The 16496-nt window shown below is 51.4% G+C and overlaps 2 protein-coding genes across 4 annotated transcripts in view; one reads left to right on the forward strand and one right to left on the reverse strand.

Annotated features, from left to right (window-relative positions):
* The window catches only part of PGAP2 (post-GPI attachment to proteins 2), a 32552-nt gene extending 28948 nt beyond the window's left edge, over positions 1-3604 (forward strand). The window contains exons 5-8 of one of the 2 annotated variants that reach the window (XM_063093075.1): positions 1191-1443; positions 1577-1683; positions 2312-2420; positions 2619-3604. In XM_063093075.1, the coding sequence (XP_062949145.1) occupies positions 1191-1443; positions 1577-1683; positions 2312-2420; positions 2619-2749 (600 nt within the window). In that variant the 3' untranslated portion in view covers positions 2750-3604. The remainder of the gene's footprint in view (positions 1-1190; positions 1444-1576; positions 1684-2311; positions 2421-2618) is intronic. The other variant, XM_063093076.1, reaches the window with a different exon arrangement.
* A 684-nt stretch (positions 3605-4288) lies between these two features.
* Positions 4289-15786, reverse strand: RHOG (ras homolog family member G). Of its 2 annotated transcripts, XM_063094082.1 has the most exons (3): positions 15728-15784; positions 14510-14555; positions 4289-5476 (listed from the first exon to the last, which is right to left on the reverse strand). In XM_063094082.1, exon 3 carries the CDS (start codon positions 5406-5408, stop codon positions 4833-4835), a length of 576 nt encoding a protein of 191 aa, XP_062950152.1. In that variant the 5' UTR covers positions 5409-5476; positions 14510-14555; positions 15728-15784; the 3' UTR covers positions 4289-4832. The 2 variants fall into 2 exon arrangements, with proteins under 2 accessions (XP_062950152.1, XP_062950153.1); XM_063094083.1 differs by lacking the exon at positions 14510-14555 and having other exon boundaries at positions 15728-15786.
* Between the last annotated feature and the right edge of the window lie 710 nt (positions 15787-16496).

Here is a 16496-nt window from a genome sequence, read left to right on the forward strand (position 1 = left end):
GTGAGCTGCCTCGAGGATTGCCCACCTTCTCAGCAATCTGGAGACCCATTCAGCATCTCTATTGGAAGAAAGGAAGGGATTTTTCAGAATTCCATCTCTGAAGATTGGTCCCTCTGTAGTTAGAGCAGGGTTATTCCCTTGGTGTGTCACTTGGCTCTGGCACTTGGCCCTTGTTGAATGTCTAAAAATGTCCATGGAAAGTGTGGACAATGGACTGTCAGCTTCCACAGTCTTGAAATCTTTAAAAGATACAGATTTTCTCAGGTTCCAGATCTAAGCATTTCCACACAACACCCCAGCAAATTGTATGCATTACTAAAGTTTGTGAAGCACTGCTCTAGGCCGTGGAGTCCAAGAGATCCTCCTTCCATCCCTGGCTTTCCTGTGTCCATCTAAACTACTGTTCACTCTTCCCCCGTCCTTTCACCTCTCATACAAGCAACACACCAATCCTCACAGCTGTGTGAGTATTATCTCCTTCTTCAACCTAAAGGAGTGAGGCTCTAATTCCTTAAGGAATAAGAAATTCCAGGCATTGAGAAAGACAGATAGGGGAGATGCAGAAGAACAGGGTCACTTTCTTAGACTGCACCAGGTTAGGAGCACCCACTTCCTTAAACATGAACATGGTAGAGGTGGCCTTCTAGATCATCTCCCCCAGGATCTCACAGAACCCTCCAGGACCTTGGCACACCTACCTACAGGAATGAGTGGAGTGGGGAGCAGTGAGAACAGCTCAGCTGGGCAAGTGAATCAAGCACCGTTCCAAGGAAGCCCAGAGTCTGTGACTCATCCCTGTCCTTGGGACTGAATCTGGGGTCCTGTACTCCTGGAACTACCACAGGGTCTTATCAGAGGCACAGCTCTGAGCTACGGGTATAGGAAGCATCTGAACCTGTTTATACACCTGCCCAAACGTGCAGATTTCAATTTGCGGGGAGATGGAGAAGGTCCCACCATAACCCTGCACAAATCCCAGGCTGTCCAGGGAGTGAGAACTCAGCACACTGGGTTCAGAACCTGGAAGGGGAGGTCTCCTGAGAGAGCTCTGGGGGTGCCTGAAGGAGGATTCCCCGGAAGGGAAGGGACTGGTGGAGAGCCTTCTGAGTGATTTTGATAGATGGAGAGAAGGCTGTCCAGGTGGGCGGGGCCAGTGGAGGCCAGAGCCCAGACAGGTCACAACTCCCTAGGTACCCAATTACCTGCCATCGGTGAGCTCGGCCATCGGTGGGGAGGTGCCCCAGCGCTACGTGTGGCGCTTCTGCATCGGCCTGCACTCTGCGCCACGCTTCTTGGTAGCCTTCGCCTACTGGAACCACTACCTCAGCTGCGCCTTCCCGTGTCCCGGCTACCGCCTGCTTTGCTGTCTCAACTTTGGCCTCAACGTCGTCGAGAACCTAGCGCTGCTAGTGCTCACCTACGTCTCCTCCTCCGAGGACTTCAGTGGGTTCCTGGATGAGGGAGGAGTGGGGAAGGGTTTGGGAGGGGAGATGCCCTACACCTTTCCACTGCTTCCTACTTAGCGGTGTGAGCACTCCCTGCAATGCGGGCTCCCAATCCTCCTCTTTTCCTCTAGCCATCCATGAAAATGCTTTCATTGTGTTCATCGCCTCATCCCTCAGCCACATGCTCCTCACCTGCATTCTCTGGCGGCTGACCAAGAAGCACACAGTAAGTCAGGAGGTACGGTCTATCCCTAGTGGGGTTCCAGGTTGCCCAGAAAATTGAGGACATCTGTTCTCAGGATGTGGATAGTGGTGAGGTGGGAATTGGAGTTCTAATGGGAACCCTAAGCAGAGAGGTGCTGGGGTAGGGGCTGGGGCTTCGGGACAAGTGGAGCGTGACTGATTGGTCAGAATCTAGGACGTTGTTTGGATAGTATGGGAGACAAGAAGAGATGGAGGCTCCAAATGGGGATAGAATGAAGGGCAGCACCCAGGCTGCAGAAGGTTAGGAACCCTGTCTCAGGGAACAGTGGTGTAGTAATTCCAATGCCCCACTCACATATGTGCCTTTCTTCTCCCCACAGTATCTGGAGGTAATAGGTTGGTAGGTTACTCCATGTAACTTTCATACTCCATCCCCCTGAAGTGGGAGGGGCAGGGATGTGCTGCTCCTTGACGTCATCACTCCCCCAAATGCAGGGATATGAACCTGCTCATCATCCCTGCTGCCCCTGCCTGTGCCCCCTTCCATGACCACTAGTGGGAACCAAGGGAGGTAAGGCCCATCCTTTAGGAGCTGGAACTAAGAGGAAGCCACCCACACATACCCAACAAGCTGCAGAATAATCAGACAGCTCATACCCTAGGATCGCAAGTCCTACAGCTGGAAACAGCGGCTCTTCATCATCAACTTCGTCTCCTTCTTCTCTGCGCTGGCTGTCTACTTTCGGCACAACATGTATTGTGAGGCTGGAGGTGAGGCCAGGCTAGCATCTGTAGGTGGTCATAAGTGGCTATGGGGCAGTCATAATGTTTTCGAGAATGGGCAAGTGGTCTTGGGGCTGGCTGCCATTATGTTCCCTGTGGTTGACTAGTGTGATGACTTATCAAGGGGCCCCTGAGAGTGGATAGCAGGAGGATCACCATGCCCTGTTGCTTGTGTCCTCACAACAGTGTACACCATCTTTGCCATCCTGGAGTACACTGTTGTCCTAACCAACATGGCGTTCCACATGACGGCCTGGTGGGACTTCGGGAACAAGGAGCTGCTCATAACCTCTCAGCCTGAGGAAAAGCGATTCTAAACCCTTCTTTCCTGTTGGGGAGAATACAGTCCACTGCCCAGAACAAGAAACAAGATACCACACTGGCCTTCCCCACCCCCCATGTCCTTTCTGGGTCCTACTGAAGCTGGGGGAGGGGAACAAAGGGAGGAAGGGCGTAGGACAAGGCTGACCCCAGCGCTGCTGGCTTCTTTTCTCCATCATTCACACAGGCACAAGGGCCTTCAAGCAACATCACTCCTACCTGAGAGGCCCCAAGAAGCTAAGCTAGCAGGAGAGCTACACCATTTGGTGCTAAGAAAAAGGCCTAAGGTTCATGACTACCATTTGGTTCTTGGCCTTTTACACAGCCACCTTTTGCTGAGGTCAGAAACCAGAGCAGTGGCTGCTACCTGAAAAGCACAGCCACTTCTCTCCACAGGATCATTCACTTGACTTATGTGTCTAATGATCTACTGTGCACATCCAGGCCTGTGGTCACAGTCCCCTGCTAAGGTTGCCTAGGTGTTCTAGTCCTGACTCACCTATTTGATATGGTGTGTGCCCTAGCATGTGTACCCTTCCCTATCTAAGCCTCAGTGTGTCCAAGTGTATGGTGAGCGGTGGGTGTGCTGTGTGACTGCCAAGGGTTCTGATGTCATCCAGTGGAGGTGGTGTTCTGTACCTGAAGGATGACCTAGTCCAGAAAAAGCACCAGCATAGTATGTATTTCCCTTCCCTTCTGAAATCTCTGACTTACAGACCCTTCCTCCTTTCCAAAGGTATGAGATAGATGGGTCAGTAGCACAGATCCTTACCCCAAAATGGGCTCCCTGGTTTCCCTCCATCTTTGCTACTGCCCCAGGCCCGGAGCTCTTTTGGTTGTACATTTTATTTCAAAGGAAAATAAATTTTTTTTTTTTTTTTTTTTTTGGTCAACAGTCTGGGCTAGGCTTGCTAGTCTTGGGGTCCATCTCCTTCTTTGATAGGAACTAAGGTGAGGGATGGGCTCCAGGATGGAGGGAATAAGTGCATGGCAGGGTATGATTCCAAGTGCCCCCCTACCCCAACACCTCTATTAGGCCTGGAGTCCCCTAAGGCTGTTCTAAGCTTCCATTGTGGTGAATGGGAGTGACTGAGCTATCACTGTAATGACTCCAGGCCTGGACTGGGATACCTGGGAGTCTTCAGACGAGGCAGAGGCATGGGTTTCAGCCCCAACTCTTGTTGGTAAAGATCTGTCCCCTTCGAGGTATAAAGAGACAGCTTTCAGATGCATGACTGTGAGGACCTGCCTTCAGGCTGATGGCTCTCAACCCCTCCCTTTCTGAGCCCTAGATCAGGAACTTTCCTCAAGCTTTGGATCCTAGTCCATTACTGCATCTGTGGCTGGGCCCCAGAGCAAGGTTGGCCCCGCCAAGGGAGCCCAAAGCTTTGTTAGGGAAATTGGGGGTTGGGGGCACCACAATGAAGTCTATTGTCTCCTGTCCCCTCTTAGAGAAAACAAAAGGCTCCCAGTCTCTGGGGAGCCCTACTCCATGCCCACCCCCTAATGTCCAGCACAGAGGGAGGAGCCGGGGCCACTGGAGACAGGAGGTTTTATTGATGCTGATGGGGGTAAGAAAGGCCCCCAGGAGCACGGGCTGAGTCAGTCAGCGGATGCATAAGGCCTGGGCACATGGGGGCAGGTTAGGCACACTCATCTTCTCAGGATTTGTGGATAGATCATGGGGGGCAATCCCAAGAGCAGTTAGGGCACAGGTTAGAGATGGCTGAGAGGCCCTAACCTGAGAGAAAGCACCACAATAGGCAGCAACAACTGTGTGGAAAGCTGGATGAACTGGTCAGTAGCGGAAAGTGGGGAGGGGGCACTGGTTTGGCCTCTTGGGGAGGAGTCCAATCTTGGCCTGGGTGAGCTGATGAGAATACCTGATGTTCCCAAGCAGAGTGAGGCAGGCCCAAAGCCCCTTTCCCTGCAGGACTCCTTAAGGAGAAAAAGGCATTCAGGGAGCCCCCTGGCAAGGGGTGCTAGAATTAGTCCTTAAGGCACAGCTGCAGGCAGACAAGGCGCCAAGGCACAACTGGTAGGGGGGGGCAGGGGCAGCCTCCAAACTGAGTGCCAGGGTCACAAGAGGACACAAGACCGCCCACGCTTAATCGGCGTGGGGTTGAGCACAGCCCGGACAGCTTCAGCGAACACTTCCTTAACGCCATCTTGCTGCAGGGCTGAGCACTCGAGGTAGCGCACAGCATGGATCTGCTTGGCCAGTGCCTGGCCCTGCTGCGGTGTGATGGGTGCCTGGCCCTGCTCCTTGAGACGCCGTAGGGTATCAGGCTGGGATCTCAGGTCCTTCTTGGTGCCCACTAGGAGAATAGGCACATCAGGGCAGTGATGGCACACCTCTGGATGCCACTTGTGCCGCACGTTCTCATAGGAGGGCGGACTGGCAATGGAGAAACAGATGACAAAGACATTGGTCTGAGGGTAGGAGAGTGTGCGGAGGCGATCGTACTCCTCCTGGCCCGCAGTGTCCCACAGGTTCAGGTTCACTGTGCGCCCATCAACTGCGCTCTGGGCGCTGTAATTGTCGAACACTGTGGGGATGTACTCCTTGGGGAAGGCATTGGTTGTGTAGCAGATGAGTAAGCATGTCTTGCCCACAGCCCCATCACCCACCACCACACACTTGATGCTCTGCATTGTGGGTGCAGCTGCTGTAGTGGAGGCAGTGCCTCCTCCCTCTTCTGGGACCCTCTGGAGGCAGTGACCTATGGACAAATAAGAGGGACAGTCTTGGTTAGGGGGGCCTCTACCTAATGGGAAGAAAGAACAGGGGCACACAGAGGGAAACCAGCTCCTGTTCTCTTAACCTGACACCATTCCAAAATCCCGTTAAGACAAACATCAGAGAGACAGTTACACAATGAGAGGTCCAGAGACCAAGCAAAGATTCTGTAAAGATGCAGTTTATTGTGGTGGGAAGCACATAAGCTCTGGTGCCAGACCAACTAAGGTAAAATCCTGCTTCTGGTATTTCCTATCTGTGTGACCCTGGACAAATTACTTAACCTCTCTCTGCCTCAGTTTTCTCATCTGTAAAATGGGGATAAAATAATACCTACCTCATTGAGTTGTTGTGACAATTACATAAGTTAATAAATGTAAAGTATTTAGAATAGTGCCTGGTCAGGAAGGATTAGTCATTTTTACTTTTCTCTAGGCAGTATAAAGATAGGAGGGTGCGCAAGTGTAGGGATCTACCAGATCCTCTACTAAATATGAACCCCTCCCACTAGGAGACGGGAGAGGGGTTCTGGCACAGGGCAGCTGTCCCAGATCACTCTGGGATACAGCTATGGGTAGAATCTCTCCCAACTCAGGGCCCACTCTGCCCAGTACACTAATGTTTCAACTTCTCCAAACCTCACAAGTTGGCTACTTAGTGCAAACCAAAAGGCACAGTGAGAAGCCTGCTGGGTAAGGAACACAATTCTTTACACAGTTGCCCTATCCCAATCCAGGATGCTCTGGGGATGGGGAAAAGGGGGAGAGCTTACTCCATCATTCTTTGTTTTGTTTTGGTGGTTGGTCAGTCCAGGGATCTGAACCCTTGACCTTGGTGTTATCAACACCATGCTCTAAACAACTGAGCTAACTAGTCAGCCTCCCATCATTCTTGTAAGCATGGGAAACCCTGCTGGACACCTACACTAAGGTTGGCAACTCAATGCAGGGAAATGCTGGAGATTGGGCTGGGCTGGGATTTGGACTAGCGTCTGGATATGTTACTGTGAATGAGGCAGAGGCTGAGGTTCCCAGACATTAGCATCTTCTCCCAAGGACCTTGGTGGGGTAGATTCTCTAAGCCCAGCCAGAGGGATCAACAGAAAAGCAAGACAAAAACTTTATTTACCCCTCAATTTTCTGTTCCTTTCCTGAGACCATGCCATGTGCCTCTGAAAAATTTCAGGGGCTTCCAGACTCTTAGGTAGAGAACATAGTGCCAATAAAACACTATCACTGAGAACACAGAAGCAGGGGTTGGACTGGCAGGTATTCTAATCACAGCTCCACCAACTTGTTATGGGTTATCTTGACAATAAACCTAAGTTCCCTGAGCCTCAATTTTCTCATCTGTAAAATGGGCATAATCTTACTTATTACATTAGAATCTATCAGAGTATGAAATGAGTTAATGTGTAGAAAGTGTTTGGCATGAGGCATGGCACGTAGGAAGTACCCAATAAAAAGGGTGCTGTATTTATTAGTGGGGTGAGTATGAGAAGGATTCCTAGCTCCAGCCACCACCCTGGTCCCCTCTGTAGGTCATTGGGCCTTGGGATAAAGAACTGCTCTTTTGATTTCTGGAACAGGACAGAGCTTCCAGAAACCCTGTGATTATTTATACTGCTGTGGCAAGGGGCTTCCTCTCATCGGCTTCTTCCTCTTGGCCATGGGGGACTCTCACTGGCCAGTACAGGACTTCCTTTCCCTAACTCTCTTCCACAACCAGTTCCTGCCTCCTGGGAGGGGCAGACCTGTTTTAGAAACAACCAAATCCCTGAGTTTCCCTCGCTCTACCCAAGCACCATCACCACTGGCCCATTTTCTCCATTTCACTTTCCATACTGCAAGGCTGCACCCTGGTCTGGGAACACCTTACCCCCAGCCTGATCTCTCAACATTGGTTCAAAAACCTCAAAAATCAAAGAAGGGGGATTGGAGAGAGGAATTCCCCTATTGGGAAGTAGAAAAGGAACTCTGGTGGTATGAGGGCTACAAAAGACCCAGGGCTTAGTCCCAGCTCCCTCCTAGGCCACAGCTTCCCCTTGGACAAGCTGGCAGGAAAATGGTTTCACTCTATGAGGTTGCCTTTCTGGTTCACAATAAAAATATTTCCATCTTATTTGCATGAATAAGCATAGTACGTGTGTTTAACCTCAGGACATTCAGATAGAGACCCTCAGGGAGTGGGTCAGGGAAGGAAATAAGGGCCATCTAGGGCAGTGGAGAGAACCTCAGACTGGAAGTCGAGAGACCTAAGTTCTAGCCTCAGCTCTGTTGACTCACTATAACCAAGCATGAGGCACTTACTGTCTTTGGGCCTCAGTTTCCCTATCCAGGAAATGGAGATAAAAATGCCTCTGACAAGGGCACTAGGTGGGTGAAATAAGACTTAAAGAGGCCTGGGGGTAGGTGCCATTACTTGTGTTCACAGGATTATCTGGGAAACCCTGGCATTTCAGAGCAGAACTCCTGGGCCTGTAATCTTCAATTGCACACAGAGCAGGGGAGTGGGTGTGGCAGTATGACTGAGAACTCTCCCCTACAAGCCCAGCCCTGGGCTGGCCCAGGCAGGAAGGTAAGGAGGGAACTCTGGCCAGCAGTCACAAGGCCCAAGAGACTGGAAGTACAGCCGGCTCCGGGTGGCTCTCTGGGGAGGTGGTTATCAACCAGTAATCAGTAAATCAGCCCTCAAGGGAAGGGAGAGGAAGAGGGTAGCTTCCGGGCTGGCAAGAAAACAGGGACTGACACCGGAAAAGGATTATGAGTGAGGCAGTGTGGTATAGGGATAAGAGCACAGAATACCTGAATTTGACCTCCTGAATTCATCTGCTGACCTTGACCTTTGAATGAAAAGCCCTCAAATTGTATAAGGCTTTTACACATGGCATAATAATGTCATTTGATCCTTACAAAAACCTATTGGTACTATTCCTACTTTTTAGAAGGAGGAAACAAACTCAGAGCAGTTAAAGTAACCCAACATCACGTAGTTTAGTACAGGAGTAAGGACACAAACCCAGTTTTGTGATTCAAAGTCCTGTATTTTCCTCAATGCATCACACAGCCTCCAAGTTACCCCTTACCAGCTGTGTGACCTTGAGCAAGTAAGTCACCTCCCTTCCTGCAGTCTCAGTTTCTTCATCTGTACAACAGGAGTGATAATACTTGCCCTGCCAGCATCAAAGGTCATCATGGAGGATCCTGAGCATGGGAATTAATATACTTTATATATTGTGAAGTGCTGTGCACACAGGAGGTGACAGGAGCAACCCCTTCATCCTAAGAGGCAGGAAGCACTGATATGCACATGTCTGAGTGGTGGCAGCAGCCCAATTTAGTTCAGATCCTTATCCTTTCTCCCAAGACAACTCTTTTCTCTGAAATCCACTGGCCTGAACTGGGTCAAATAAGTTTCCATAGTCCATTTAAGGAGAGCATATGCTGAAAGGGCATATGCTACCTGTGCCAAATAGGAAGAAGAGATGCCAGTGCTGCAGGAAGCTAAACCAGGAGAGTGGCTTGGGGTTCAACTATGACATTCTCTAGGTGGCTTTTAAAGCACAATCTTTGTTTACTAACTAGATTGTTTATAGATCCATATGGTATTAACCAAATTATAATGACTTGTTCTAGCCTTTTATTTCCAATTTAATTCAGATCATGCCTGGTCCTTAATTTTGGCATTCAAAGTTCATAATCTGATATGGGTTTTGGAGTCACATAGTCCTGGGTTTAAATCCTAGTTCTGCTACTTATCAACTGTATGACAACTTATGATTTGCCCCTCTAAGCTTCAATTTCCTTATCTTTCAATGTAGCAGCACTGCTAACTACTTCGTAGGGTTGTTATAAGGATGAAGTGTGTTAAGATACAATACATGTACATAATGTATGTAGATAGCAAGTGTGAGAGTTCCCAGCTCCCTGCTCCAGAGAGGTCTTCAATGTCCTCTGCAAACCAGCCAGGATCATTCTTGCCTCTGAACTTTTACTCTTGTTTTTCCCTCTGCTGCCATTCCCTCTCTCCTCTCAAATCTTTCTGACTCCTCAAGGCCTAACTTAAGTCTCAGTCTCAAGAGGCTACTGAATTCTTCTTTGAATTTCCATAGCATGGCCACCATTTTTAACCCTACTTTGGTTACATGTGATTCTCCTTCTCCAATAGTCATAAGTTTTCCAGCTGAAGATGTCCTTCCAATACTGGAGCCTGGGCTTCTTTTGACTCAACCATATAAAACCTGTGAGGCATACAGCTGGGCAGACAGGAATGTACAGCCACTGCTTTCTGTTGTTTGTACCAGCCCCTCATTACTGAGATCTAATAGACCCCTCTGAAGCTGAGGATTGGACACTACTCCCACGCTGCCAGTCAACAGCAATGCTGAATCTTACTGGACAGCAATGATAGCCAAAAGCTGACTGGAACAGACAAAAATCTCTCTTCCCAGTACTGGCTTGACTTGGCTCCAGCAGGGAGTACAGCCCAGGGGAGCACAGCTTATGGGGGCTAAACCTGTTTGAGTGTGGTCCCTGGAGCCCAGCCTGCACTAATTCAGACCTGGCATTGGGTTGTGGCAGGCCCAGAAGGGGGGAGGGAAAGGAAGCAGTGATGATTGCCTGACTGCCAGATCTCTGTGGCCGTTACAACAGGGGAAGTGTCTCAATTGGGAGTGGGGGAAGGGAGGTCTGGCCTCTTGAGATGGGCAAGTGTGGAGGCAATGGGAACTTATAGTCTTCTAACCTGCCTCCCTAATATGGGGCATCCCTGAACCTCATTCTAACTATAATCCATCTCTAAGCATTCCAACCCTTAGCTCTGGCCACACCTCCCTGATCCTCTACAAAGCAGTCTCCACATTCTCTTCTCCAAAACATACAAAGTGGCAATATTCACAGAACGAAGTACCATTGTCACCTTCTCTAGGAAAGCTTTCATAAATCACCCAAGTCACAAGTGACTTATCCTTTCCAAAGTCTGTCCCTGTCTTTCTTATAGGCACGTTCTTGCATCACATGGAAGCTGATCTGAATCTTATCTCATCTTAGACTGCGAGGACCTAAAGGGCAAGGTCCTGGATGATTTCTGTCTCCATAGCACATGGTAGCTGTCAGTAAATAACAGAATGAACTCAGTCTGTCCTTCATGCTTTTGCACAGGGGGTTCCTCTTCCTGGAATGCTGCTTGCCCCATTCAGATCATTCCTGTTCTTCAAGGCCCCATTCTGTTCCCCAGCCTTCTCCAGGACATCACAGCAACCCCCTCTTCCGCCTTACCTTTTCCAGCACTAACTGTACTGTTCATTAAGCTGAACTAAATGGATGCCTCATGGAGAGGGAAGTCTCTCCCTCTGTTTATTTCCAGAAGCCCAGCAGAGGGCTGAGCAAAAGCTACAGGCTGACACATACGTCTTCCCCCATCAATCCACAGACTTTGATGCTGGGAACAAGGAAGAGCCTCAATGCCTAGGAGATGCAAGACAAAGGTAACCAACTTCTTCCTTACCCTGAGGAGCACAAAGTTAGGGTAACAAACACATGCTACGCTGCCTTTCTTAACTGGAAGGCTGTGGGGCAAAGCAGGCAGAGCTAGCTCAGAGGTGATGAGGAAGATGCATAGGAAAAGTGGTCCTGGTAGGCTAAGGATTGGCACTATCTAAAGTCCCTTTAATGAGGCAAGGGAAATAGTGGAAAGACTTCAGAAGCTCTGCAAGTTTGTTTACTTGTTTGTTTTGAAGGGAGGAGTAGAGGAGAGGTAATGTGAAGCGGCTCAAAGGGGCTGCAGCTGGCTACAGCTGGGCTGGGAGGAGGAAGCTGGGGAAGACATGAGGTCAGTGTGGGGCTGGGACCAGGCCAAGGGCTGAGTCTCTTGCTTTCTTCTTCCCCTTCTCCCCATCAGCAGGGGAAGAACCCAAGAAAGCCTAGTTCCCAGCCTTTAAAAAATCCATGCTGGAGGATTCGTCACCTCTTGCCATTCTCTGTCCTTCAGCCCCTGCAAAGGATCCTGCCACAGAGGTGCAGGAAACAAGACAATTGTAGCCAGGAAGACTGTGGGAGGTTGGGACCCTTTCACTAAGTCTCAGTTCCCTCCCTCCTTGTGACACCCAGGGAGTTGCAGAGATTTAGCCCCAGGACCAGAACAGCTCTGTCTGGGGGAGCCAAGGAGGCTGCCCCCTCCCCCCAAGCATCACAGAAGAAGGCTCATACTCTGGGTTCCTCCTCCCCGCCCAGCAGCAGCTCAGCAGTCCCTGGGCCCCATGAAAGGCCTGTGAAGTGGCACTTCCTTTGCCTTTCCTCATTTCACACGAGGCTGTACGGAAGTGCCATCCTCCCAGTCCTGCCTCTCCCCACCTGAAAATACCCACAGAGAGACCCAGGGCTGCCCAGTCAGTCTCTTCCACCCCGCCCAAGGCCTGAGGGGATTTCCACAAGGGAAAATAACACCAGGGAGGAAACTCCAGCATCTACATCTACTTTCCACTGTTGATGAGGCAGAGCTAGAGCAGGGGACAGGGTGCTCCCCATCTTACTGCCCCCTGGCAAAATCCTTAACACTTTGCCCTCCTTATCTCTCAACCTATATGAGTAACAGTCCTTGTGCTTTGGGGAAAAGACCACAGTTCTACCCCTGGACAGATACTTAGAGACTACTCAGGCTTGTCAGATCAAGACTGGTGAAATATGAGGGCCGAGAGTGGGGGGGCACCTGCTATGAGGAGTCTCTTGGGAGAGGGAGAGTCAGAGCTAGCTGGGTTCACTGTGCTCTTTGGAAGTACTGATATGCAACTCCTTAATGTTGAAACAGCCAAGAGAAACCTAAGTTGACTGGGGTTATAAATATTGGTAGTGAATCCAGGACAAGGACCTCGGTCTCCTAACCTCCAGCCTGATGTTAGTTCCACAATGGTGAGAAGGTGAGGATTGTTACTCTGGCCTGGAAATGGTCTACCATCTCTCTGATCTTATTTAGGATGACCCTGCTATGGTTTATTCCTTCAGGAAATGGGCCAAAGGGGTCAGGCTGATATACGTCTGAGCCCTTTTTGCTTCTAAGTTTCCAGGCCCTCATTCCTAGTCCATCTTGGGGCATTCATGATTTAGCAGTGACAATACTGGACAGCCAGCCATCCTGCCCTGCCCCAGCTGAGAAGCTCCTCCTTTGGCCTCTAGCTCCTGGAGAGATGCCCTCCCCCCATAAGAGATGAGGACAAAAGAGGAAGCTGGACCCTGGACAGGAAAACCAATCTGATCTGGGGAGGTGGCCCAGGCTTTGACTTTGGTTTCGCCCCTCAGCTCTTCTCATGGACCCCTACACACCTCACCACTAATAGGTCTACAATGTACATGGAGGGAGGGGTCTTTAGTCTGGGCCTAGGCCTCCCCACTCCCAGCTCCCCAGCTACCACCATGCTAGTATCTTTCCAGCTGTCTCATTATAGCCACAACCTCTCTTATCTTCCTGCTTGTGACCCCTTAAAAGCTCACACCAGCCACCTCATCTGCCCTAACATCCTGCCAGAAACAACTCTCCATATCCCAGATTCCCAAACAAGATCTGTAACAATCTCACATCAGCCACTTCTTTTTATGTCACAACCTTGACCATACTTCTTTAGCCAAGACCTCAACAACAGCCTCCTAGGTTGTAGCCCCCCTTCCTATTTTCCTATTTAGATTCCTCCTACTCTGTTTTTTTTTTTTTTTTCTTTTTTTTAACCCCCCCAGCAATAACCTTGCAATTAGCTCAAACATTCAGTGGGACTAGATCTTGCCTGGAAGAATTCTTGTCTCATCCATCCTATCCTTCCCCTCAGAGCCCTGTGGGTTGGTCAGTTATGCAGAATACTAAAGTACTGGTTTGCCAGGCTAGGAATCAGGACTCCTGGGTTTTTTTATTGAGCTGTGATGCTGGAAAGTGACTTGTATGCACATCCTTCCCCAAGCTGAGATTTTATGCAGGTCCCTGAGACTTCCTCCTGGGACCAAATCTCTGTACCTCCCAGAAATGACAGCAGGAGAAACAGGTGGGTGAAAGGACAGGACTGGAAGAAGGGACAATTCATGGGAGAGAAACAACTGTGAGATGGGAAGAGGACAGGATGGGGAAAAGAGATAGCCCTTAAATTTAGTTGTGCTTGGGAGATCTCCACTTCTTTTTTTCTAGTGGAGAGAAATGAATACCAAAGACTGGAGGAGGTAGAGAGAAGCAAGCTCCCTCAGCATGCATCCCAAAAACTTGAGGAAGGAGCTCTAGAACGGAGACAAGAGCTTACAGAGCCAGGATGGACTGAAGTTAGACTTGAGAGAAATTCCTGAGAAAGAGGGACTAGGGTTCTAGGTGAGGGAGACAATATTGAGGTTGCTTGAAGGCAGAGGGGTCAGCAGAACTCGAGAAGTCTTCCTGGTCACCAAGGCCCTGATGCAGGCCAGGGCACATGGGTACCCAGCCTGGGCAGGCCCTGGAAGGCAGCAGTGAAGAGGGGGCAGACATCTTTGCCTCACACTGTTCTTTTCCTGATTTGAAACTAAAACAGTTAAGACTGAAGTTAGGCCAGCTGCAGTCTTCCCTCCAGAATCCTGCCTTTGCCCTCTCCCTTCCATCACACGCAGTGGGACCAGTAGGTGTTGGAGTCAGGGATCTTTGGGCTGCCCCTCAGCCTCCAGGTGTCCTCTTAGTCAAGCACCCAAGGGTCGGGTGATTTTGATTTCCCTTGGTGTCTCTCACTAGTTTTATTCCTGTCCTTCATTCTACCCTGACTGCTACAGACTGCTTCCTCCTGCCTAACCACAACCTCACCCATTGCAGGTTCCCTTCATTCTGCTGGCATCCCTTGCTCTGGGCCCTCTCAAGGCTGAGGGCAGTTATTTTGTCTCCAAGAGATAAAGATGTAGACACACAGACACTTGCATGAGCATATACACACAGAGGTGTTCCAGCCCTTTAATCATCTCTATCATTGGGAGGTTTCAGCCTGCCTCTCCAGGCTACGGAGGTGTGAAAAGGCTCTCAGACTCACCAAGTCTTCTACAGCAGATCCTGACCCCAAAGCTGGAGATAAGTGGCTGAAAGGGAAGGAGACAGAGGGTGACAGGCTGAGGAATTAAGAGGAATTAGGGGACATGGAAGTAGCAAGGGGGTGGATATGTGTACCCAAGCCAGAAGCTGGGATGGGAAGGAAGAGGGGAAGCTGCAGGGGACCTACATGAATAGAGGGTCAGGGGTAGGTGAGGCGAGGTCAGGGCCTAGGTATGACTGTGTGTGTGGGAAAAGAGACTTAAGGGGAAAAGGGAAGACAGTGATGGAGGGTTTGTGGATACAGGCTAAAAAAGGGGTGGAGGAAGACAATATGAAAATGTGTAGAATTCAGGAACTAAGAACAAGGGAGGGGGAAGACTAAGGAGATGGTTCCCAATCGTTCTCCAAAGGCCAGAGTTCCTGCTGCCTCCTAAAAGCCTTATAACTTGTCAGGGACTACCGGAACTTCTGAATAAGAGTCCTTCACCTCCAGTCACAGGGCAAGACCAGGCCTTTTCCTTCCTCAGTTTACCCCCCAAAAGGGCAAGTCCAGGCTCTGGTCAGCTAGGTACAGCAGATGTTTGCTCTCTAAATACCTCTTGCTTGGCTCCAGGGATGGAGAGGTTGGGCATCAGAATAACAGATTCACAGAGAAGGATTGGGGTTGGCGGGACTCCCCGGCGGGTCCTCCTGAGTGCAGAGGGCCCTTGGGCTGCAGCCTGTGGGTCTGGACTGGCATGGATCTTTCAGGGAGAGAGCTCCTTCTCTGCAATCTCGGGCTTCAGAGGCCCCAGATACCGCCCTCTTCTCGGCCTCACAAATGTCACAACTGTCCGAGCAGTGGCAGCGCCTTCTCCAGCCCAGAGGCCCTTTCTCCTCACACAGTTCTGAACACCCCCCACAACTTCTGAGGGCAGCGCACCTCCGAGTCCCATCTCCTAGCTCTGAGCTTTTCCACTTCAAGAACTTTTCTCTCTGAGGCGGAGACCCTTCGATCTCAGGGGTCCCTCTGGGCTCCCGGGAGCCGGTACAGCCGCCGCCGGATCGCAGTGGCCCATCCCCGCCCCGCCCGGCCGGCCGCGCCCGCCCAACTTAGAGTGAGCGGAGAACCTCCCGCCCGCGGCCTCCGAACTTCCTGAGCCGGGGCCCGCGCCCAGTCCCGGGCCAACCCGGCTCCCCTCCCCCGGACCCCTGCCCGCCGGCCCCGGCCGGGCCTCACCTGATGCCCTCCCCGCGGCGGGGGAGCTGGGGGCGGTGGCAGCGGCTCGGGGCTCGAGAAGGAAGTGAGAGCGGGAGGCCGGAGGAAGTGGGGGGGGCGGGCCGGCCGGCTGGGGCGGGTCGCGGGGGCGGGCCGGGGCGGGGCCCAACCAGGAAGTCCGCGAGCCGGTCTGTTCCTCACCCTACCGCCCTGGTCTCCCTCGCAAGCCTCACCCCCCGCTCAGTCCCGGGTTCCCCACTTCCTCCAACCCCAGCCCTCTGCTCCCAAGGCTCTTAAGGTCAGGCCTCCGAGGGCCAGTTGTCCCCGACTCGTTCTTGCCACCCCACCCCAGCGGAGGCCCTATCCTAGGTGCTAGGCATTTGTCCTTTTCCCCAGTATCTTGCCCCCATCAACCTCCGCGGGAAGATGCTGAGAAAAGGCGCCCCTAGGCTTGGTGCCTTCAGCCAAGCCCAGGGATCGAGCTGTGGCCGACGCTGGGGGATGGCCAGAATTGGTCAGGCTGGGGCAGTCCCCACCCCTGCCCCAAGCCCCGGGGGAGTGCGGGGTGGTGGTGATTCAGCAGTGGGAAGGCCCCAGACCCTTGGGGAGGGTGGGGAGACTGGGGAAAGGGGAGCTGGCGTCAGCACCCCGGGGAAAGACAAGATCAGCAGAGGCGCAGGCGGAGCCACGGGCCCTCAAAACAGGATGTCGTGTAGTTGTTCCGCACCCGGAGGCTCTGCGCTGCCGGGCTCTGGAAAGGGGGCGGGGCGAGGACTCGGGGCTCCCCTTG

The sequence above is a fragment of the Cynocephalus volans genome, chromosome 4, assembly GCF_027409185.1.
Source record: "Cynocephalus volans isolate mCynVol1 chromosome 4, mCynVol1.pri, whole genome shotgun sequence".
NCBI lineage: Eukaryota > Metazoa > Chordata > Mammalia > Dermoptera > Cynocephalidae > Cynocephalus > Cynocephalus volans.

What these genes read in the sequence shown, in the direction of transcription:
- RHOG (XM_063094083.1), bottom strand. Translation starts at nt 5,408, where the DNA reads ATGCAGAGCATCAAGTGTGTGGTGGTGGGTGATGGGGCTGTGGGCAAG.